The 25,100-nt window shown below is 46.3% G+C and overlaps 1 protein-coding gene across 7 annotated transcripts in view; it reads left to right on the top strand.

Annotated features, from left to right (window-relative positions):
- The window catches only part of VPS13B (vacuolar protein sorting 13 homolog B), a 3,181,000-nt gene that overhangs the window by 203,519 nt on the left and 2,952,381 nt on the right, over positions 1-25,100 (top strand). For all 7 annotated transcript variants that reach the window (XM_078686964.1, XM_078686965.1, XM_078686963.1 and 4 more), the window contains exons 5-6: positions 20,139-20,306; positions 21,123-21,304. In XM_078686964.1, the coding sequence (XP_078543090.1) occupies positions 20,139-20,306; positions 21,123-21,304 (350 nt within the window). The remainder of the gene's footprint in view (positions 1-20,138; positions 20,307-21,122; positions 21,305-25,100) is intronic.

Here is a 25,100-nt window from a genome sequence, read left to right as displayed (position 1 = left end):
AGTGTAAATGTACAGGAATTTATATAGCGCAAATCACCGAGCGGTTTCTAAGCGCTTGCTTAGGGAACCCATCCTGGTATTCCCCTGTGAGATAACCCCGGTATCCGCAAGGTGAAAGCCAGGCATCCCGCCACGAGGGGCCGTTGAGGAGATTAAGCAAGCTATTGCCCAGAGTCGCAGAGTGTGAACCCGTGAATCGAGTAGGCACCGGAGCGAGAATTGTCGAGTCCATGGACATTTTAGGACTCAAGACCCCGCCGAGCCGGGAATTGAACCCTGGTCCCGGGCTGACCTCTGCTTCCAGGTCTGCCTCCTCTAACCAGTGAGCCACACTTCTCCACAGAGCGGTGAGATCTGGAGAGACGTCCGCTTAGCAACACCGGGGTATGTGGATAGCCTGAGCTCCATAAATGAGCACCTGATCCCGACCGGAGCCCCTAGCCAATCGATACTTCCGGCTGAGGGAGGCCTGCTGCCCCTCCTCTGCCGAGGCCCATTATACACCCTGCCTTTGGCTGCCAGTAGGAGCCGGGGGTGCACAGCGGACTACGCCTATTCACGGTGAAGCGGCAGTCGGCCGCTGAGAGAGGCGGACCGGAGACCCGGAGCCCTCGTGGGGGTAGTGGGGCTAAAACGGACTCACGCCTGGAGGCTTGGACATTGGCGATTGGCAACGACCTGCGGGGGTGAGGCCTAGGTACATCAGGCGGCGGCCAGATACGGGGGACATAACTAGAGCGGAGCGCCTAATTGCCCCCCCCCACCTCCTTTCTCTCGACCATGCAGCGCCTACACAGAAGAGGAGTTCGGGAGCGAAGGGAGAGACGTGAAAGTCATTGAGGACAACATCAGGCCTTCACAGTGACGCCCCTCAAGGGGATCCCCACAGAAGACGCCACTGCGGTGAGGAAATGCACAGGGGTGAAGTGAGTGACCCAGAAGCACAGGGAAGGCGTAAGGCGCCCACGGAGGAGAGGAGCTCTAGCTTGGCGAACCTAGATCCCATACTCCGGAACCAAGGCGGGAGGAGTGAGGGGCCGAATGCCGTATTCGCGCTAACTCTATATCGTTAACAGAGTTTGGGAGGGTCGACGCGCCTGCGGCGCATCCCCTCATTGGCGACAGTTACCCATCTACTGTGGAGCACGAGAGAGGTCCCTCACGAGGAGGGAGACCCTGAAAGAGGCCGAGATGGGGAAAAGAGATCCGATACCCAAGCCGGCGAGGCAGGAGACTATGGACAACTATGCCATGCCCCGGCCGCAGAGGGAGGTGGCCCCGGTGAATAATGGCGCACGGTCGGACACAGCCATGCTGCTGGAGGCGATACAGGCGTCCAGAACAGATATACAAGACTCTAGGGTGGCCCTAGAGGTTAAGATAGGCGAAGTGGGCTCGGAGGTGCTGCTCCTACGACAGGATATCCGAAACCTGAGAGGGTGACCACAGCGGAGACACGGATCGGTGAGGCCGAAGACTCCCTCAGCACTCTGCGAAGGGACATGGCAGAGCTCCAAGCTTTGCACCGGCAGCTCCTCTGGAAAGTGGATGACGCAGAAAATAGAGCGCGACGCAACAACCTCCGGTTGGTGGGATTTAGAGAAGGCATTGAAGGGGCGGATATGGTGACTTATCGACACTCCTGGCTGACGGAGACGTTCCCGCAGGTGCAATTCTCGAACTGTTTTAATATCGAGAGGGCACACAAAGCACTACTTGCGAAACCTCCAGAGGGAGCTAGGCCGCGTCCGGTTATCGCACGTTTCTTAAATTTTGCGGACAGAGACCTCATACTCAGAGAGGCCCGGAAACTGGGAGAGATATGGCTAGAAAACACGGACATAATGATCTTCCCAGATTATAGCCAGGAGGTCCAGAAACAGAGACGCTCTTTTGACACAATAAAAGCTAAGTTGAGAGATCTGCCCATAACGTATATGCTCCTCTTCCCTGCGAAATTGAAAGTCATCTTTCAGGGCAAGACACATTTCTTTAACCGCTCGGAGGAGGCCTGGCATTGGCTTGAGGAACGTCCAATACTCAACGGGGCTGAAGACGAAGCTCGCAGGACGAGGGAAGACATGGCAGCCGCTAACTTCAGAAGCAGCCACCCTAAGACGCAAAGACCCAGAAAGCCACGACTGCGGAGACGTACGCAAACCACGCCGTACCCAGGCGCCGACATCTCGGGACGAAGCTGGCGGACCTCAGCGTCCTCAGCGGGGAAGGCAGTGGCGTCCGGATCAAGATTTACCTGCCTGGCCAATCAGGAGGGTTCCGAGAGGGAGACGACTCGGAGGGCCGGACTTCGGGGGCGGAGGATGCCGATGAACACTCCTTACATCCCCTAGTGACTGCCATCCGGGAGCTAGAGACGGAAACGCCCAGCCAGATGGAAGATCTGGGCAACAGGACGCAAGACTCCCATTCCTGAGGGGGGACGGGACTGGGACCAGTGAAAGCAGCTCACTCAGGGGGCACGCAAGTTGAAAACCACCCCTTTTCTTTTTCTTTTCTTCTAGTTTGTTCTCTCTTTTTATGCTGTGTTATCTCTAAATTGAGTGTTTTGTGTCTTGTTGTATTCTTTTTCATTTTCTTTTAAGTAGGGTTATTATTTCATCTTTTCTTTCTTTCTCACGAACTGCTACAAGACTCTATAGACTTGGTGGAACACAGCATTTTGGTTACTGTTTGACTACCGAGTTGGGGTAGTTCGAAAGGGAGGAGAGACACTAGGGAGGGCGACAGACCTTTTGCTGCTAGTAAGTCCTGTCGTGAAGGGAGGTAGAAGATGGGTCTGATGGGGGAGGAAGGTGGGGCGGGGGGAGCGGGGTTCAGTTGGGGCAATTTGTTGAGTTGGATTCAGTGGGCAAGTTGTAGCAGGGGGGGAGGGTATGGGAGTAAGGGGGAGTTGGGGGGGAGGAGGGAAGGGGAAGGACAGCAAGGGAGACTCATGCACTAGTCAGACAGGTACGCGCACACCACAACACATTCCGCCACGGAAAGTAAGATGCCACCGGAGATTCATTAGCGTACCGGGATGGGAACACCCGCACAACACATGGCAAACACCAGCGCAAGGAGTGAGAGGTCGTCTAATAGGATTCCAACACTATGACTATGGGGAACCCAGATGGAGAAATTGCACACAGGAGAGGCATTAAAGTGATGACCTGGAACGTAAACGGTCTAGGCTGTAAGATCAAACGAGGGCTGGTCAACAACTACGTTAAAAGGTCTGGGGCGGACGTGATACTCCTTCAAGAAACGCACCTGCAGGGCACGAAATGCGCCTTCTTGGCACGGGGCAGTACAAAGTCCTGGCTAATGCGGGGTTTACCTCCGGCTCCAGAGGGGTTGCAATACTGATAAAAAAAAAAACACCCATGAGAGTAGCACAGGTCTGGACCGATTCACAGGGCACCTATGTGGGAGTACGAGGGATGTGGGGAAGGGGAGAGTACACGTTTATCTCCGCTTACGTCCCACCCAAACTGCAGGCAGGTACGCTGAAGGGAGTGTCGGACACCATCCTTAACACATCAGACACGACTCAAATACTCGGGGGGGGGGTTTTAACGATGTAATGAACCCCGCGGTCGATAGGACGGGTGAACGGAGCACACAAAGTTTATTCCCGCCTAGACTATATTTTCATGGCGCGGCAGGCATTACAGGTGTCGGACTCGGCGGAATACTGTGCCCGAGGGTTATCCGACCACTCGCCGTTGTTATTAGAGGTGGGCAGGAGGAGATGGGATGGACCTAGAATTCTTAGGCTCTCTGCTTGGGACCTACAGAACCCGGAAATCCTGAAGGGACTGCGAGCTGATGTTAGGGTGTACCTGGCGGACAACGTGGAGTCAGTAGACTCTAAGGTTGTTTTCTGGGAAGCGCTTAAAGTGGTGCTCCGAGACAGAGCACACTGTAGATTGGCTGAAGCTAGGAAAAAGGGCCAGGCAGAGATCCAGGCCTTAGAGACGCAGGTGTTACAGATGGAGACCGAACATCAACGAACTAGAGACCCAGGGAAATTAAGACAACTCGCTGATGTGCAAGCCCAATACAGACAATTGGTAACAGGGGAGGCCAGGACACAGGCGCTGGCGACTCTACACCACATCTATGATGTAGGTGATAAATCCGGAAAGCTTCTGGCGTGGCTCAGCAGGAAAGAAAGGGATGAGAGATGGGTGAAAAGAGTAAGGGTTGGTCATGATGAATGGGCCTGTACAGACGATAAGATAGCTGACGCATTCGCCGACTGCTAGAAGACCTTCTACGAGGCCCGTGATTTAGGGTCCAAAGAGGAGGCACTGAAGTATATAGCAACCATTACCATCCCGAAACTCGGGAGACGGACCTTGTGGACTTGGAGTCTGACATCACGGAGGAGGAGGTTAGGATAGCGCTGACAAAATTGCGTGCGGGAAAGGCCCCGGGCCCCAATGGATTCCCCGCGAAGTTCTTCAAAAAGATGGCGGACCTTCTGACCCGCCACCTTTTAGGTCTCTTCCGGGATGCGGAAGAGGAGGGTCAGTTTCCACTGGACCTCAGACAGGCCACGATTGTTCCAATCTACAAGCCAGGAAAGCCAGCAGAGGACTGCGCGTCCTACCGCCCCATCTCCCTATTGAATGTGGAAGCAAAACTATATGCAACTATAGTGGCTCTTCGCTTGCGACGAGTCATATCGGGACTGGTACATATGGACCAGACAGGGTTCATCCTGGAAAGGGCGACTAGATATAATCTCCGCAGGACGCATAACTGGCTCCGAGAAGTGGAAGGCAGAACGGAGCCACATTGGTTCCTGTCCCTAGACGCAGAAAAAGCGTTTGATGCCGTCCATTGGCCCTTCCTGGAGGGAGTATTGGAACACATGGGATTTGGACCCAAGTATAGACGCAAAATTAGCTTGCTTTATTCAGGCCCTAGCGCTCGAGTCAGGGTAAACGGAACAATGTCAAAGGCCTTTCCCATACAGAGGGGAACCCGGCAGGGTTGCCCCCTGTCTCCCTTACTGTTTGCCCTATCCATCGAGGTCATGGCCTGCGCGGTTCGACAGAATGTGGAGGTAACGGGATTTCAGGTGGGACAAGCCGAGATAAAGGAGGAGAAATTATCCTTATATGCAGACGATGTGCTGCTTTATGTAACACAGCCGGAAACTACCATACCGGCACTGTTCGATGAACTGGACCGTTACGGTGCCAAATCTGGATACCAGATTAACTGGCACAAGTCGACTCTTTATGACCCCCGAGGGCGGAATGACTGGCCCCAGTTGCCAGAGAGACTACAGACGACCGGAGAGGGATTTCTGTATTTAGGAATATTTATTACGACAGATAGAGTCGTTTCATACAAACGCAATATTAACCGTGTTATCAGTAACATTAAAACCGACGCAGGTAGATGGCAATCGCTCCCCTTGACAATTATCGGAAGGGCAGCTATGTTCAAAATGATCTCGCTCCCAAGATTTCTATACGCATTTCAAAACGAATACTTCCCGATGAAAACCGGGTCCTTCCGAGAGGTCCATGCGGAGTTGAGGTCCTTTTTATGGTTGGGAAAGCACCCTAGAGTAGCACTGGCGACCCTACAGAGACACCAGTATGATGGAGGGATCTCGCTGCCGGACCTAGAAGCCTATTATTGGGCGGAACATCTCACCCCCATTAATGAATGGGTGCATGCACCTGCCACACACCCCACTTATGCATTGGAAAGACACACCGTGGGCGCACAAAACTATCTCCACTACATATACGAAGGGAAGGGACAGGCCAGACTGTTGCCGGCCACTAAAATCACACTGGGAGCATGGAAAAGGGCTTCGAAAGCTACAGGATGGCTACACAGACCTCGAGACAGACACCAATATGGGACTGCTCATGGCTGAAAGAACTTAGTAAATTGAGAGGGTTCCAGGATTGGAACGATATAGGTATCTCCACTCTAGGAGATGTAGTCAAGAGCGGGACACTAAAGTCATTTCCATCACTGCAGGCAGAATTTGGGCTACACCGCTCTCAGCTTTTTAAATACATACAATTGAGGCACGCATGGCGGGCAGAACGGACAATACAAGAGGTACTCCCTGAATACGCTCCATTGGAAGGCCACCTGCTGCAGGAAAGGATTCCAGAAAAAGCCGTATCCCTGACATATAAATCTGGAGGGCCTTAGGGCCATGTGGGAGCGAGAAGTAGGGGAGATGGATGACGTAGACTGGGGTGTAGTACTGATGCACCCTAGAGAAGTAGCAATTAAGTCTCATCTCCGGCTAATACAATTTAAGATCCTACACAGGGCATATTTCGATAGAGTGCGGCTCTTTAAGATGGGGAGAGTGTCCGACCCTAGCTGTTTGCGATGCGGACATGACAGTGGAGATTTCTTGCATATACTGTGGTCATGCTCACACATTTAGGCCTACTGGGGCGAGGTCACCGCAGAACTGGGCGAGGTCTTGGAGATAGACATTCCACTAGACCCGAAAATCATTCTCCTAGGAATGACCAACGATGTGGACCTGGCTCGTCCATTGCTGATATTCTTAGCTCTAGCCCTGGTAGTAGCCAAAAGGGACATAGCCAGGAAGTGGGGGGCGCCGGATATACCCCAGCTAAGGGAATGGAGGAGGGGAATGGACATATATATGGCGGCCGAAAGGGTCACGTATAAAGCAAGAGGGTGCCTGAAGAAGTTCCGTAGGGTGTGGGGCAAATGGAGACATTATCATGGCCTAGATGGAGGACTTTGATGAGTACCGAATGTGTATATGTTTGACTGATGGGAGGGGGAGTGTTGCTCGAGATGAGGATATTGTGTCTACACGAACTGGTGAATTGCAATCAATGGAGGGGCATCTGTTCTACGATACTGGGGTATTGGACTTTGGTGGAAGGAGGGGGAGGTGGGGTGGGAGGCACAGGGATATTGCTTGATGGTGACATGCTTGTTGTGTTTTTCTCCTTGCTGCAAAACAATAAAAATGTTTTTTTTTAAAATGGATGCATGATAGGAAAATAAACAAGCATTTACAATGCAATGGTCTCGGCAATATTATAGGTAGAGCTATTGGTATTGCTCATTATTTTTTTATCTTTTTTGTATCCCTAAATAAATGGCATTGTCATTTCTATTGGCATTAGCTTATTTTTTTGCATATGTGATACCTATTGTATCAGCAGAGAGAGAGTGAGGTAGTGAGAGAGAGAGTGAGGTAGATAGAGAGTGAGGTAGTGAGGGAGAGGGATGTTGTGAGGTAGTGAGATATAAGCAGAGTGTGATGTTGTGATGTAGTGAGATAGAGAGAGAGGTAGTGAAAGAGAGAGTGAAAATGAGTTAGTGAGATAGAAAGAGTGAGGTAGTGAGATAGAGAGTGATTGAGGTAGTGAGTTAGAGAGAGAGTGAAGTTGTGAGGTTGTGAGCTAGAGAGTGAGGTAGTGAGAGAGTGAGGTAGTGAGGTTTTGAGAGAGAGAAGTTGTGAGATAGTGAGGTAGTGAGATAGTGAGGTAGTGAGATAGATAGAGTGGAGTAGTGAGGTAGAGAGAGTTATGTAGTGAGAGAGAGGTAGATAGAGAGTGAGGTAGTGAGAGACAGAGAGACTGAGGTAGTGAAAGAGTGAGGTAGAGAGGGATGTTCTGAGGTAGTGAGATGGAAACAGTGAGTGAGTTTGTGAGGTAGAGAGAGTGAGGTAGTGAAAGAGAGTGAAAGTGACTTAGTGAGATAGAAAGAGAGAGAGTGAGGTAGTGAGATAGAGAGAGAGAGTGAGGTAGTGAGTTAGAGAGAGAGTGAAGTTGTGAGGTAGTGAGATAGAGAGTGAGTTAGTGAGAGAATGATGTAGTGAATTTTTGAGGGAGTGAGTCGTGATATAGTGAAGTAGTGAGAGAGATAGAAATAGATAGAGTGAGGTAGTGAGATAGAGAGAGAGTAAAGTTGTGAGGTAGTGTGTTAGAGAGTGATGTAGTGAGAGAGTGATGTATGTAGAGATAGTGATGTAATGTGGTATTGAAAGAGTTATTTAGTGAGGTAGTGAGATTGTGATGCTGTGAGATAGAGAGTGAGTTAGTGAGAGAGAGTGAAGTAGTGAGAGAGAGAGTGAAGTAGTGAGAGAGATAGTGAAGTAGTGAGAGAGATAGTGAAGTAGTGAGAGAGATAGTGAAGTAGTGAGAGAGATAGTGAAGTAGTGAGAGAGAGTGAGGTAGTGAGAGAGAGAGTGAGGTAGTGAGAGTTAGGGAGAGAGAGAGTGAGGTAGTGATAGAGAGAGAGCCAACTACACACACATACAGACCCACCCACACAGAGTCACACACACACACACAAAGTGTATCACCCACAGACACACATACAGAGCCACATACACACACAGAGCAGCAAGCACAGCGAGGGGGCAGGGAAACAACTCCGCTTCTCTGATCCATTTGTGACTCACCACCTTCACTTCTCCTACCACACAGCGCCTTGAGGCAGCACAGCGTTGTGCAATTGCATTCATGAATTCATGTCGCTCACAGCTCGGAGGCAAGGCTGTGAAGCGGTATGTGGCCCTATGTTTTTCATAGCTGTCAAGGGATTGTATTACATATCTCTCACCTTCAGGCACATTACATCGTAAATGGCAAATGTGATGCTTATGGCTTCAGTACGTTCAAAAACAACGCTTCGACCATTAGTACTAGCTAGAGACGTAACTAGCTGTTTTAATAACATACGATTACTAGTGTAATTTAAGTCAAAACAGACTTCGCTGCAGGGAGCACGGCTGTAAATGTCCCCGGACCCAGTGCCAGGTTTTACATCGGTCAAGCCTATATTCCCATTTATTCGACACCTGCCCTTGCAGTTTGTGATAGAATACAACGAGTTCAGTTAGACAATACAACACAAGTCCTACGAACAACTGTGGCACCCCAGAGCCTCTATGGACTCTAATTAAGCAATGCAGGCGGTGAGCCACGGGGCTCTACATACAAAATGCCGCCTCTGCCCTGGTGGGCTTTTAAAACCAATGGCGCCTCCTCGAGCCTCTCAGGGTTCTGACGCCTTCTTGAGCCTCGTGGGCTCTTAGACAACAAAATGCCCCCAAGATACTGGAGCCTCGCTGGGCTCTATCTTATACTCTGCCCCCGAGCCTCTCAGACTCTCTGAAGGAGTGCCCCCTGCCCGTCTACACTCACCGGGCTCTGTGGACTCCTGCGGAGGCTCGGAGGGAGCAGCGCATCTCCTCTGCCCGGCGGCTCTTCTCTTCTCCCTTGGCTTCTCCTCTGGTGCGGCGGGTGGGGCTTTGCTGGCGGACCCAGCGCTCTCCTGCCGGTAAGCCCCGGGGCTCTTCCTTGCTCCTAGGAGCCCCGGGGGGGAAGCCACCTAGACTTCCGGTTGTCCGCTAGTCCCGCCCTCGTGCTGCCTGGCTTCCGGCTGGGCAGCCAATTGCAGCGCGGCCCCTTGGGCGAGCCTCCAGGCTCCGGGCCGCGCTGCTCTCAGGATTCAGTGAATTACGGGGCAAATGAAGGCAGCACTGAGCGGGGCAATGCCGGGTGGGCACCGGCTTTCATTAGATTATACAGCGAGGTGGGCACTCGCTAGTCAAGAAACAGCGCAAGGTCCCTAGCAGGGTGGGCACCTGCCAGGGGACTCAAAAACGGCAAAAAGCGGCATGGGCAGCCGCGAACGGAAAAGTAAAGCGCTCAACGGTCAAGCCTATATTCCCATTTATTCGACACCTGCCATTGCAGTTTGTGATAAAATACAACGAGTTAAGTAAAATAGTGCCCCGCCGGCCACAAAGGCAAACCGAACACGAGACTGGTCAAATAACGTGCAAGGGAAGAGGAAAAGAAAAAGAGGTGGTCAAAGACAGCAACGGTGAGGCTAAAGACAGAACAAAGTGAACACAAGAGGACAGCGAGGCTCACCTTCATTGCGAACAAAACAAAATGGCGGCCGGCAAGCTCCGTCTTTTTTTCGGATTTGGGGGCGTGTTCGGTGGGCGTGGCTAAAAAGTGGAAAGAAGAACACCGAACACACCTCCAAATCCGAAAAGGACGGAGCCTATTTGGAGTGACGGCTCTCTCCTCCAATGGCTGGCCTCCATTTAGGAAGCCAGCCAATGGGAGAGAGCCAAAATTAGAGGCGGGATAAAGAGCCCCTCTAAGGAACATAAGATCTCTCTACTTCCGGTTCCGGATAGTACCTCGACCTAAAAATGGTAATGAAATAACCCCCAGATTCATCAAAGTCCTGTTTTGCGAGTCCTTAATAGCGATTTTTAAGGAATCGCTATTAAAGACTCGCAAAACGGGATGCATGTAGAAATCGCAATATTTTTTGCGATTTCTACTGCTTCCTTATTTGCGATTCGCTAATTGCTAATCGCAAATAAGGAATGGCTTTCCCATTCATTCCTATGGGCCTAAAGGATGAGCGGCCTCCAGATGTAAGTCAGCGTTGGATGTTTCACATACCATTGCACGAGTCCTTGGCTGGAGCTTAAGAGAGTCAGTGGACAAGACTGGTGATGTGCATGATGCATCATGATTGGTCAAGGGTAAGTCTACGTCCGGGGTTAGCGATAAACTCCTTTCGATTAGTTCAATTTCGGTAGCCATCACACCTATAAACCTCTGAAGCATCCTGTCGATCGGGGTTGAAAGAAAAGTTTTTGTGGATTGCTAGGGTAGCATTTATTTTTTCCCAGCACAGGTTTGCTTCCCCATTATTGGATTTAAGGATTACACGTTAGTTTAACCTTAACGTCTATTGGGCACGTTCTGCCCTGCCGCTAGCTACAGATGAAAGTGGCAAACCAGTACAAACAGGAAAAAGTTAGCAGGGACCAAAGTTAAACAAGGCTTGCACAACCCACTGGAGAATAAAGGACAGCTGTGTGGTCTTGACAGCAATATGTATGCTATCAGAGCGTAGTGGCACTAACCTTGGATCCCGCAATGGCCTATTATATCAAGTCCAAGAGTCTCCACAGGCAGGCCTCAGAGGAGTGGCACAACCCAGCCTCCTCTGGGCTCTGACGGGCGCAGATGGGCTGGCCCGCGCGCGTCCCGCGCTGTAAGAGCCTGGAGCCACCTTTATACTCCTCCTGGTGCAGGGGCGATGTGTTGGCGCCTCCTGGCGCAGAGACAGCTGGTGGGTGGAGTCCCCAGAGGAAAGTGCTGGTTGTTGTAAGGGGCTCACGCGCTGTGGGAGCCGCCATTATGCACCTCCTAGCACAGGTACGATGCGTTGGCGCCTCCTGGCGCAGAGACAGCTGAGGGATGGAGTCCCCAGAGGAAAGTGCTGGTTGCTGTCAGGGGCTCCTAGTGGTTAAGGTCTTTGACTCTTATTCTAAAGGTTATGTGTTCAAATACTGTGGTTTCTGAGGTAAAATTATAGGCAATGAAAAAACGTTTACATTCTGATCATGCCACATCGTTTTAATATTTATTGGCTTCGCTCTTGGATACTAATTACTATGATGAGGTTGCAAGTCTCGATATGATTTTGAACTGGAAATGGTAATCTTATGTCCTGCGATTATGCTCAAGAAAATTAAAATATATATTATCTGTTCCTGGGTACAGTTCTAAAATATGGTACATTTGTTATTGTTAATTGGCACTATTTGCCCCACCCTCCTTTGGTCTCCTACTTTTTTGTCTCTCACAGTAGATTTCTCAATTTATTATTCATTTCAGAGCACTTGATGGATACATAATAGGAATAACAATAATGACAACTTTACCGACAGGTATCCATAACAAGTATTGGCATATCCAATAGGTCTCGCTTTAGGGACCTCATAAGTATTTCGTTATGCAGCACAATATCCTTGGTGTAACAACATCAACTGTTGCATGGCTAAGCACTTATAAGGTCCCAAAGGCGAGGCCTGGGCTTATGCTTTAATGAGTGGTTTACCACTAAATAATGTAATTGTGTGTGCAGAAAAGTTACCTGTCTTTATCATGCTATGTGATCTGATTCCTCTTGGATTCGAGATGCACCATATCAAGAAATAAATAAATGTAGGCATCCTATATATGTGGATGATCGAAGCTTATATTTTGGGACATGTGCTTAACGGGGATTTAAGTGCAGGCTGTCTTTTTGTATTGGGATATTTATGCAATGCCTGTTTTCTTGTCTTTGTTTTTGCAAAGGAGATTTTTTTAGTGACACAGTATACTAAAAGTTACAAACATGGCCTGCATGGTCCCTGCTGGAAGATGCTACCCCTACCCCAGGTGTTTTCAGCAGAGCCCATGCTGGCCAGAGCATTACCTTCCTAAAGAAAGGAATATGCTTGGCATTGGAGGTGGGGCTGGTGATGCTGCTAACACCACTGCGGGGGAAGCGAGGGATGCCCGGCCCCTCAACCTCCTTTTCCTCTAGCTCGAGGGGCCGGAGATCATCCCTGAAATTGGTGATATCCAGGGGGCCTGGGGGAGGTGTGAAAGATGGAGAAGAGGAGCGAAGTGAGTGGTGGGTAGATGGGGGGTGAAGTTTAGGGGTACAGGGTGAGGGGGGAGAGGAAGAGGTAAGAAAGGGAGAAAGTGATTTGGGGGAAAAGTAGAAGTAGAAAGAAAAGAGTGAAAGGAAGAGAGGCATGATGGGAGGATGGGCAAAAGATGTCAGCGACAGGCAGGTGATAGAGGGGAGTGCACGCTACAGGATTTTAAGTGGCGGTGCCGGGCGCCGAAGCACTGTAAATAACAGGCAGTGACGGGCGGGAGGCAGAGCCCCCTGATTATAGACTGTGCTCTGTGCCTGCTCACGCGCAAGAGCTGAGAAACAGCTTTGTCCCTGATGCGCTTCCTTCACAGCCCAGCCTGGCATTTAATTAAAGAGTCTGTGGTGCAGTGACTCCAGCCAGTTTGCAAGAGTCCATCAGGGTAATCCTTGACGCATCCCACAAAGAACGTACCTTCAAACAAAAGATGTGCATCATGGTTGACATGTGCAGATTAAACAAAAGATTACCGGGCCATCAGAATAGCAGCACAGCACCCGCTGAGCTTCATGAAACATGAAGTGTGGTCACTGTGAAGCAGGCATCGTTCTGATAAAATGCTCACGCACCCAGAAGTCCTTGTAGTAAATTTAACAAGCATTGGCCTTGCAACCTGAGAGTAAGGCGGCTGTGAAAGTAATGAGGAAGAGTTGTGTGCGCGTTTATGCGCTAAACCGAAATAAAAAAAACACGCGAGTAGTGACGCGATCTGTAGTCGCGCGCGCTAAACCGAAATAAAAATGAAATAAAATCCAGTGTCCTTATTTTTATCTATTCCAGCGCTCTGCGAGGCCGGTCAGGGGCTCGGAAATGAGGGACACTTGAGTGCTGGTCCAAGACAAGCACGTTTTAGGACGGTGACCTGGGATGTGGTCCTGGGAGGGGGGGGGGGGAGTCCGTTTGCACTGACAAAGAAAAGGGCCGTAGGGATGAGCTCATTCGCAGCGCCTTGCAGCGCAAGGCAGTCACAGGCTACTGTGAGAGGCAACAGTTCACGCACATCCCGGCAGCACGCGGAGGAGTAAAGGGAGAGTGTAGGTGGGCACTCAGTGCCGGGTTAGAATTTAGGAGAAAGTGCTTGGAACAGAGAGAGCGCGAGAGGCCACAGGGCAAGGACACGAAAGAAAAGACGAGAGAGAGAAAGTAAAGAGGCAAAGAAGGTAGACCTCTAGTAAAGGGCACAGAAATGGAAAAAGATTGTGAGGAAAGGGAGAGTGAGACAATGGCAGACTGGGGTAAAAGTGGGAAGAGAAGAGAAACTGAAGGCGAAGTAAAGGGACAGCTAGTCAGATTAAGTGAGTAAAGAGAGGTGTAGGCTAACTTGGGAGAAATAGAAAACGGAAACAAAACAAGCACGCTAGTGGTGCGTGCGTGAATAGAAGCACTGGAGTTGTGTGCGCGTGCACCCAAGAAGCCCGGGAGTTGTGTGCACGCACGCCCCGTGAAAGTGATCGCGATCTGATTCACGTGATAAAGCCAGATGGCAGCTGTGCACGTCGCGTGCGCGCTTGTGCGCATAACAGCAAGCTGGTGGCCGGACAAAGCAAGTGGGTAGCACTTTGAAAACCCTCTTACTAAATCTCTCGCCAGACAGCGCATGCACTGACTCAGGCGTGACCTAAAAACAATGTTTCCGCCCTATGAGCAACTACTCTGTTTGTTTCTGGCAAGATCAGATCATATTACCCCTAAACTGATTACTCTAAATTTGTTCTCCATTGAGACAACATGCATATTCAATCTTGAGTACATAAGGCTTGACAATTTGACTTATGCGGCAAACGGTCATCTCAGGAGGCTTGCGCTCACTCTGAAGTACTAATCATGTGTGTCTGGATGCACCATTCTTCAAAAAAACAAGAGTTCTAAACCAGTCTGTTTCAGGCTGTGAAATTACAGAACTCCATCCCTCCTACTGTTAAGATGAACTCTATATATGAGACCTTCAAAAAACGAACTTAACACCTCACCATTTCCGCTGTCTGCAGGGCTCTTCTTTGCCCTATGAATATACACTGTATATTTTCCAAGATTCCCAGTCAGCCGGTCCCTTCAGTTTACTCTACCCATCCTCTCACATTGTAAGAAAATTCATATCTTTATATTATTCTTACTAATAATTGTTCATTATTGTAAATGATTTTTTTTACATCAGTCCCTTCCAGACTTTACATCCTATTTCTTAATTGAGCATTGCTATTAGCTTGTTTTGTACTCTGTCCTTCTTGCAAAGCACTTACCTTGTAGGTCTGAGCCACACTTTATAAGTCTACAAAAGTCTATGGTCTACACTACAGGTACTAAGCTGCTGATCTAAATTAAGACAATGACAGTAGAAAAAAATGCTCAGGCCCGAGGTGTGAGCAGGAGGGTTTGATAATCCTGTATTCTCAAAGGATTCTTTGACGTTAAGGAGGAAGACGTTCCAGAGGGGAAAGCATTGACATTGGATGAATCAGTCCCAAATCCCCCCTTGTGTTTAGACAGATGGATGGATTGAAGGTTCAGAGAGTTCCAACGTGAGCTCCTTGCGGTAGGGGAGTGATTTTATTTATAGTGAGACAGAATTGGGGAAAACCCTAAACAGCTTTCCCACGGCTAATGGAATACAAACCCTGGCAAGTGGAATTTTAAAAACAGGATTTAACTACAGTGTGTTGAAGTGGCAGTGTTTTGCATTGAACTAGTAAAAACAAATGGGCCCAGCCTGCAAAGATGTGCCAGAAAAAATGCACATCTTTGAGTCAAGCTGCTAGGGATAGTGAGTTTCCATTTCCTTGCCCACAGCTAAATTTAGTTTTGTGCAACTTACTCACTTCTTTGAAGTGACTAATATTGTAACATTAAACTCATGTAGTGTTTTTCTTGTGCTGTGTAATATATGGTATTGAAATGTAATCTTTTCCCTGGTGGAGCTGTGTGAGTTGAGAGCTGACTCTCAATTGTAACTGAAATGCACAGCAGGTACTTCTGGATAACTCTTCAGTAAGTGTTCCTTTAGCGGCAGTTCGTTTTTTGATGTGCATAGCCTCGCTGTTTCCTTTGCCACATGTAACAGTTGGCCCGGCTAATAGCTGGTAATGCTTTCCATGTATAGAAATTCTAGCATGCGATTTCTTTCCTCCTTTGCCGAGATGACAGTATTTATTTATTACTGGGATTAAATAGGAATCCAGCTTTGTTTTCTTTGAAAACTTAATGCAGTCCTTACATGTCCAGCATGCTGTCTTATAAATGGGCAGGCACTTTAAGGTATGGGGTACCTGCACGTATTTAGTTTGAAAGTGAGAGTACCATCACTTCTAAGCAGGGGTGCCATACTTTTAATGGCAGAGTACCTATACTTTAAGATTGCAAACATCTGTTGTGATAGCGACAACCCTGCATTTCTCAATTTAATTTTAAAGCACGGTCAGTAGGGTTGGCTACTGCTGTGTAAATTGGTGTAAGGCGAGTTTACTTTGCTGTCCCATGGTGCATTGCAAGGAGCGCTGTGCTCTTTTTAATGAACTTCAAGCCATGATGACATCTAAAAAGAGTTTTTAATAAAGTATTTAATCTTCTGGACATACGGTTTTGCTCTGGAGAGTAAAGCTTTGTAAACATGAGTTCACTTTTCTTTCTCTACCATCAGTGTGTGCGGCTATTTTCCTTAAATTATTCTAATATTAATGATAGTGCACCTTTCAGTTCAAAGATCCAATTGTGTTTGATGTAGATAGTTGTATTGTAAGTAGATTCACAATTAAGCTTTGTTGGTTTCTACCACAAATGTCTACACAGTTTCTGTACTGATGAAATGCTGGGCTGAGGTGAACAATAATGCTCACAGTAAGGAGCGAAACGATCGGCAGAGTAGGAACAGTGACACATTAATCAATGTGGATTTGGTCTTTTATTGGTGAACAGTTTCCTATTGGGGATTGAATATATGTTTTACATTGAGAAAGCTAATCTATAGACTGTATCTGCCAGACTTTCCCCAGAGCACATCAGCCCATAGCCACATAATTTCTGGTAGGCATGTTTTTTAGGAAAGATCATTTTTGCTGTTTGAAGTTACTGCCCAAACCACAGCTTAGCCAGTGGGGAGCCATGGATTTCTATTATTCTCATCTAAAAGGTAATAGACAAGATATATAGAATTCTTTGAACATTATCCCGGCAAATAATGCCTAGCTGATGATGGTTGTTACCCCGAAACCGGTCCCAGGATGCTTGTTTCCGGTTCAGGGACATGGCTTGGCAGTTCGGGCTGGACTGTTCCCATAAGGCACAGGGTCAAGACTGATTTGCTTATAGCTGGATCTGAACTGAGGTGGCGAAGTGAGCTAAAGAACGATGATGGATTCACCCCAGATCGGTGACTGGGGGTGAGTGTCTTAAAAGTTTCAGCACTCCGTCCATCATCTCCTTGTGTTTGATGTGTTTCTGTATGCCAAATGCAGCTAAATTGATATTATTTAAAATTATTTCAATGTTATAATTGTACTATCTGGAGCTAGAAGAGTTTCTCAGAGACCTTATTGAGGACACTGTTTGTGGAGGCACATTTGACCTTGGATCTAGAACCCCTTTTCCCCTGGGGTACCGGCCTTGAAACTTCAGACTAAATATCCCATAGATTGGCTTTCCTGGCCATTCCCAGTGGGTGATTCTTAGTTCACCACAAATAAAATGTATCTTTGTAGAGGTACCCATGCCCACTACAGTGAGGATCCTAACATTCTCTCAGCCTCATTTGATCCACTCTTGGACAGCTCTCAGAAGCTTTCACAGTTTGAACTTCAAAAGTTCGCTGGTGTTGCCAATGAAATGTCCAGGATGTCAGTCTACTTCACATGGGATTTCACATCCTCCATGCTCCTTTGCATCATTAATATTTATTATTATGTAAAGATTAGTGAAGCGCAACAGCTACTCAATAGAGTGTCCCAATGCTAAGTAGCAAGTCTGATCCCTAACTAACAGAGGTACTAGAAGGAAGAACCAAAGAGACAGGTCTTAAGTCTCTTGAAGGCCAGAATGTCCCTGGAAGCTCGGAGCTGAACTGGGAGTCCTGGTGGCTAGATAAGTGAAGGAGCTACTGCCCCACTTTTCTTATTCTGAAATGAGGAATTCCAACCAGAAAGGGGTTGGATGACCAAAGAGGCCTTTGGTATGGTGTGAATCTTTTTGACAAATACAGAGGACCTTTGCAATGCAGTTCCTTTAGGCCTGTCCGAATGTGGGCTCTCCTCGAGAACAGCATCCCATTTATGGGGCTTCGATTCAGCTTTTAATAGTACTACACCCTGACCGCCAATGAGATGTAGGTTTTCAAAATTAGTAGTCCAGACTTTCACCTCTACTGTCACTAGATAATTCCAGTCATCTCCTCCACTGTTTAAGGAGACTTGGAAGAAGAAAAAAAACTATCTCCCTTCCTCGCTCTCTCTCTCTTACATAGGGACTTATAAAACATACTTGAGCGACAGAATTATGTACTTATATGTTCGAAGACACTACAGTTCAAACCCCTCTCCCCAAACTATTACAGGTACCTTCTGTGATTTGCATCCTTTACCATTCTACCACAACCTTTCTTATCCCACACTGAAACTTTCAATTTTGTAACATTATGAATTTAAACCAGTGCATGGCTGTTCCTTTTCTATGCAGAATTCAGGCCATCAAGTGTTAACATCCATGTTATATAAACCGGTTCAAACTCATAGTTTCTAAAAATCCACAGGTTTCACAAAGGGATTAGAGACACAATTTCCGACTTCGAAGATCCTTAGAACTCCGCGAGTACTCTCCAAGCCTTGCTTCGGTATGCATAGGATAGAATTGTTCTGAAAGTTGTTGCCTTTCTGGCTCGACAGCTTAAAGCACATCAACAAGCACAGATCAAAACCTCCTTCCTTCCTCATGGCCATTAATATATAGAACGGGGGATGGGGTTCCTGTCATTATTATGATTGAAGAGTGTAGAGGCAGATAGACACAGGTATCGCTTCCATTCCCTTCACTAGGCATGGGCTACAGACGTTCACTAACAAATACTTGGACGATTTGGACTTTGCTGTATGAATTATGGAGGGTAATCGTATATCTTTTGGGTTCCTGTGCAGCAGAAAAAGCCTAGATTGCCCCTGATTGCTTCTACCTAAAATGGTCTGGATTTGTTTAAATTCTGAGAAGATCTCCTGCATTTGACAACTGTGGCAGCTGGAAGCATGCTGCTACAGTAGCCAGGGTCATGCACGCTGAGCTATGTGTGACACTTGAAGAGTGAGCATCTCTCTCCATGTCATCGTGGATTCTGCTTCCAGTCCTAAACTTTTCACCTACAAATCAAGCGTGTGTCAGTCTGATTAGGTACATGGAAGGAACTAACCCCCAGATTCATCATTGTCATGTTTTGCGAGTCCTTAATAACGATTTTTAAGGAATCGCTATTAATGACTCGCAAAACGGGATTTATGTAGAAATCGCAATATTTTTAGCGATTTCTACTGCTTCCTTATTTGCGATTCGCTAATTGCTAATCGCAAATAAGGAATGGCTTTCCCATTCATTCTAATAGGCCCATAGGAATTAATGGGGAGTCATTCTTTATTTGCAATTCGCAATTAGTGAATCGCAAATAAGGAAGCGATTTCAAGGGTGCCAGGGTGTCCGACACCCTGTAGCACCCCTGAAATGGTAATGTACACTGGTGTTGTGCACACGTGTGTGTAACATACAACTTTCGCTATTTACCACGTAGTCAGACTTCGCGGTAAATAGCGGCCCCAGATTGCGAATTCGCAAATTTAAAATGGTTCATGAATTGCATTTAGGGAATCTCAAATTGAGATTCCTTAAATGCAATTATTCGCAATTTAGCGATTTCTAAAAATGCGATTTTTGCATTTGGGATGATGAATCCCAAATGCAAAAATAGCGCTTGCAAAGGGCCAGATTCTGAGAATCTGGCCCTTTGCGAGACGTTTTGGGCTTGATGAATCTGGCTGTAAGATCCCAACACTCATAATGCATAAGGCTGTCACACAAAAGCCTGGGAATGGAAACTTTGTTTGTAATGACAAGGAAAGAAGTGGCTACCTTTGTCACATATTGATATTGCTTAAGGTGTACACCAGCATCAACAAGACTCCTTGGAAAAAAGACAGCTTTGAAAACCTATTCTGCATTCAGCTTTAAAAATGAAAAAAGTTTAAGGGATGAAGGTGGAGGGGTGATTTCCCTGCAACCCATCATTTCATCATTCCCCTTTAAGTACACATACTTTAGCCTCGCATAATACATATTACTTTTTTACACATTTAATTTTATGTAGGACTAACAACAGAAATCGGTATAGGTGGACACATAATCTATTTTTCTAGGTGCCAGCTGTCCGGCGATGTCTTGTGAGGCTAGAATATAGGTGCTCAGACTGAACCGTTTCCTCATTCCCCTTGGGGCTCGTGTAGAAAGTAGATCATGTTTTGTTATGTAGACCATGTAAGTAACACGTATGGAACTTCTAGTCAGAAACCCTTGGCTTTCAACATTATATTTGCTTGCTGCCCTGGTAAAATGGAAACTCAAGAAAGGTGATCATTGCCATATTTGTTCTGTTTTTCCACAGGTTATGTGCAGAGTCTAATAAGACGTGTTGTTAATAATGTGAACATTGTTGTCAACAATCTCATTCTGAAGTACGTAGAAGATGATATTGTTTTGTCCGTCAATATCACCTGCGCAGAGTGCTACACAGTGGATGAATTTTGGGATCGAGCTTTCATGGATATTTCGGGTGAGTACTTTGCAGACCTTTTCAAAGCTATCATATTTCCTTGAAGTAAACTTACGTTTTTTGGGGTGACAGTGTATCGTTAGAATACTTGTGCATGTTCTTATGCCTCCCTTGGTGTTGGTGCCCATCCCCCCTAACAGAGGATTCTGAATGCGAAGCCTGTGCATAATTCAGAATTGATGTACCGTAGCAAGTAAAGGCTCAAGACATCTATAGACTTCAGTTCTTTTCCCTACATTCTTAAAAGGAGGGTAAAAGTAAAATGTATTACTTCTGCCTGCAAACGTCGCATGCAGCGCTGAATTTCTGAACATGTCTGGTGGTTCCCGTAAAGTCATCGGGTTGTTAGAGCTCCAATAAGAGTGTAGTCGGTGTTAGTAATAGTGATAAAATTCATGGATGAGAACTAAGAATGTCCCACCTTTTTTTATAAAGTGTCCCAAACTCGGTGAATTAGTTTCTGCAGAGAAACCATATAAGGTATGAAAATTAAACACAAAAAAATGAGAAATGTGCAGAAAGTATTGAGAAAATATGCATAGAAATTTGATTTAACATTTCTCTGATGAAAAACAATCCAGTAGCTTCTACGTAAAGTATCATTCTGAAAATCTAAGAAGCAAGCGCTTGGGAAATATCAGAGGTACTATTTTTCAAATGTCAACCTCATTTTGTGTGATCTGATGTTATATATTTTCAAGTGCTCCCTTGCAATCTAACACATAGGTAAATCTAAAGTGTAAACAATTCTGAGATCTGCCATACTGTGCCAGGCGTGTGGCATCTGCAGGCTGCAGTGTTTGCTTTCTCTTTCAGCCACGGATCTGGTGCTGAGGAAGGTGGTCAACTTCTCTGACTGCACCGTATGCCTGGACAAGAGAAACGCCAGTGGGAAAATCGAGTTCTACCAGGATCCGCTGCTGTACAAGTGCTCCTTCAGGACCCGCCTGCACTTCACATACGACAACCTGAATTCCAAGATGCCATCCGTTATTAAAGTAGGTGCCATCCTATTGTCTTTTAGATTCAAGCACATGAGCATCTCCAGACCTTAACTAAATTAAACATTCATTCGGGCAGAACGGGGCTCGCTTATTTGTTGTATAGAATACGTTTACAGCAGAAGGCAGAACTGTAGCCTAAAGTATGCATCTGAAAGGGGCTCCTTTTGCTTTTTCTTGAAGTGGCGCCAGGCTTGCAGTTTTTAAGTTACCTGATGAATTTGCTTTTTACAGTGTTCTTATAAGCAGTTTGGAGTAGTTGTTGGCTCTTCCCCAACTTTGGAAAAAAACCTTTTTTTTTCTTAGAAACTGTGTATTGATACAAACAGTACCAAAAACTGTGTACGGCTATGTGTGAATGTATTATTATTATTATTTATTTTTAAACACACACATTTCAGACTCCATAGATTGTCTTGTTGCACAACGGCCGATTTTGGGATTATAGGTGATGGAATATCAGATGCAATTCACAAGCAGGTGTTTTTTGTTTAGGACAGTTGTGAAATCTGTTCAAATTCAAACCCATATGTGGAAACGGGACCCTGGCAGACCATATTAGGTGCTACTCTCAAAATAAATGCCAATATTTTACCAGCAGTGACACACAATGCAAAATTTTGAGGCACTATTATGCTTGATCTAGAATAGCATATTATTTATTACACACTTCCTAATAAAAGTGGCAGTAACTATCTATTGTGGTATAATGCTTATTTGCCCCGTTAGACAGTTGGTTATTCTTCACACACGTATTTTACGATCGTTGGGGATGTGTGCTTCATAGCAGATAGGTCAGTGAGAATTGCCAGCAAAAAGGTAGTTGCCTTGGAAGAACCACAGGGAACGGTGACCACTGTACCTCTCCAGGTAGATCGCAGAAGGTGGGAACAATGTTGGAAGTGAAATCCTTCAGAAGATCATAAAGCAATTCAGTTTCATTTTGAAGTCTTACTTTTACTTATCCCCTTTGTAAGAAAGCATACCTCCAGATAAGAGTTGAAGACATGAGTACAGCATCCTGTGGTTGAGTAAACCAAGTTTTATCGTCACTGGTCATCAAAAATGTCACTTTAAATGTTTCAGGCAATTTACGGGGCGTCCGGTTGGTGATCCGTCAGCTTCTGTCATTCAGAAGTGTCCTGTGGTCCAGAAAAGCAGCCAGGCTTCTCAGTGGGCACTATGAATGTAGGCAGTAACTGCATTCTCAACTTACATTCCCACTTCAAAGTTCTTCTCTCCAGTTAAGCATGGTAACGCCTCCCACTCACTTTATTTTTATCTCCGTTGACTTGGATAATCTCCAGCTTTAAAGAAAGACCTACAGCTGTTCCAAGGGACTGGCAGTCCCGGAGATGTCCATTATTGGACCGAGCAAATATAAATAGACCTGCATGTAACTTGTGGCGGCTCCTCCGATTGTCATTCTTTCGCATTGCAAATGTACTTCTTTACAAACTTTCACTGGTGATTGACTTGTCCTTTGGGAAGTCTTTTGGGCCTCCAACAAAAATTTCGGAATATCCACTGAAATGTTTAGTTTGGCAATATTTCTCTTTTTCTGAACGGGTCGGTATAAAGTTTTCTTAAACACGCTACCTTGCAGGGTGCTATTTTGCAACCTGATCTACATTTCCTGATTCTCAGAACATAAATGGAGTGTTAACACTACAAACATAACGTGGAGAGATGACAAACTTTTCTGGACTTTAAATATGATTTTTCTCACCTTATTTTATGGCGCACAATATTCCCTCTAACCAGTTCTTTTAACAGTCATAGATAACCTTTTTTTGCAGCTGCTTTTCTGTGGCTCCTGCTTTTTCATATTGACAAGAATGTGACATAGATGCCTCAAAAATTACAGCAAACTTAGACTGCCCTGGTTAGCTTTCCTGTCCATTCCTTCTGTGAAGCACGTGTTGTCTCAAGTAACTACTTCTAGTCAAGTGTCACATTCAGATTTAACCTCTTCTAGGAACTCAGTAAAGGAAAGTGCCATCTCGTATTTGTCTCATCCAGGACAAGTTCCAGATGCATTACTGGGTGTCTTCCTTTGTTAGCTAAAGAAATTAACTACTGAAACCTCAATTTATATTTTATGTAGCTCGTACTATCTCCGACAAGGCACTGAAGAGCTTTGTGGGCAAGTAGCATGCTTCTCCTTGGGAGCATAATGTTCGTGAGTTGGCAAGTGTGAAGTGAGTGATTAGTCAAGCTATTTTCATTCGGACCCTTGCAAATCGGCTTTTTCTTCTGATGCAGATTAGTGAAAAATTATGCCGTACCACTTGATTCTGTAAACTCCACACATTATGCTTGAGAACAACCATTGGCTGGGGGGGGGGAGGGGGTGGTGGGGGGTCCAACATGTTCCCCTTTGTATAGATTATATAGGCTCTTGAGATACAGTGAAAGAATTCCATAATCCTAATTGTTCACTATTTTGTATAACGTTTACAGTAGAAATCCTGGTTTACTGAAGTGTTATTATTTGCATCTGTTGTCTGGTCATGCATCTCTGCGCTTAGCTGTGCCACTGGAGGTGGCGTGGTTCACCCTGTGTTGTGGCAAATAATGTGGTGGGGTGTCTGCATGGTGTTACTGATAGTGGACATGCTCTGACGTACAAATCTCCTGGTCTTTGAGCAAGGAGGCTAATCCGATAAAGACCACCAGTACACCTTGGGAGCTCTGCATAACCAATATTAATTGTATTCTTGAGCTGGCGAGTTGTTTTCTTTGCACTCTTTAAATCGTGTTTTCTTTCTTGAAGCGCTCCACCTACTTCCCCAGTTGCACCAAGGTCTTCCCAATATTAGGCCAGTGTTAGCAAGAGAAAGGTAAACATTTTAAGGATTGTTGAAAAGAACTTAAATTTAAGCTTAAAAAACGTTCTGGTCAATCTTCTGCTTACTTCACACTTCAAAACTTTAAATTTTTACAAATCATTTTGCTTGCACTGCAGAATCCTAAAACATCACACTGTAGTTTCATTTTAATACGTTATGTACTTTGCAGCAAGAAGCAATGCAATTGAAACTATCACATTTCCCCAAAGACGAACACAAAGACTCAGTCTCTTCCAGTTACCCTTTGTTCATCCAGTGAATCTATCTGCTGACCTTCACTTTATCAGGAGACCTTTGCCAAACATTAGATTCTCTACCTGTTTCTGCAGCATTCCCCTGTATGTATACATCGTTTCAAGCCTGACGAATTCTACCACGCCAGTGGCCCACCAGAACCCTTTACACAGTAGGGCAATTGGACTCACTTTCCACAGAAGAGCATGTCCCTTTTACCTATACAAGCGTATGGCATAAAAACTACAACACCTGCCCCCATCTCCTGTGTCTGGTGATGCATCTGAGCAGACCGTGATTTATGAAGATTTTTTTCTGAAGCGCTGTGTAGACACTAAGTGTGGTTTGTAGTATGGTGGACATCCTGAAAAATTGCCAGTTTGGCACCTCTACCACACTGGGGAGGAATGGTGCAAATTTGTTTTCCCCATCACACTTGCAGCTGCTTTTTGACTTGTGACAGCAACTAAATTCATAGTGGGAGCTGCAGAAGACTACAGACTCTGTGGCATTTCTTCGCCTCCGTGACTCACCCCATCTTCTCACTTATGGCTCTCGACATTTTCTATTGTCCATCTTAATTCCATCCCCCATCTGCCAATTATTTTTTTCTCGCAGAGGCTGAGCATCCAATGACATCCTACAATGTCATGATTAAGAGGGAAATTGGAAAGAGCCCTAAAACAAAGAACTATCAATCTTGCATC

The sequence above is a fragment of the Lissotriton helveticus genome, chromosome 4_1, assembly GCF_964261635.1.
Source record: "Lissotriton helveticus chromosome 4_1, aLisHel1.1, whole genome shotgun sequence".
Classification (NCBI taxonomy): Eukaryota; Metazoa; Chordata; class Amphibia; order Caudata; family Salamandridae; genus Lissotriton; species Lissotriton helveticus.
The sequence above is the reverse complement of the archived record's forward strand: the minus strand, read 5'-3'. Positions and strand labels throughout refer to the sequence as shown.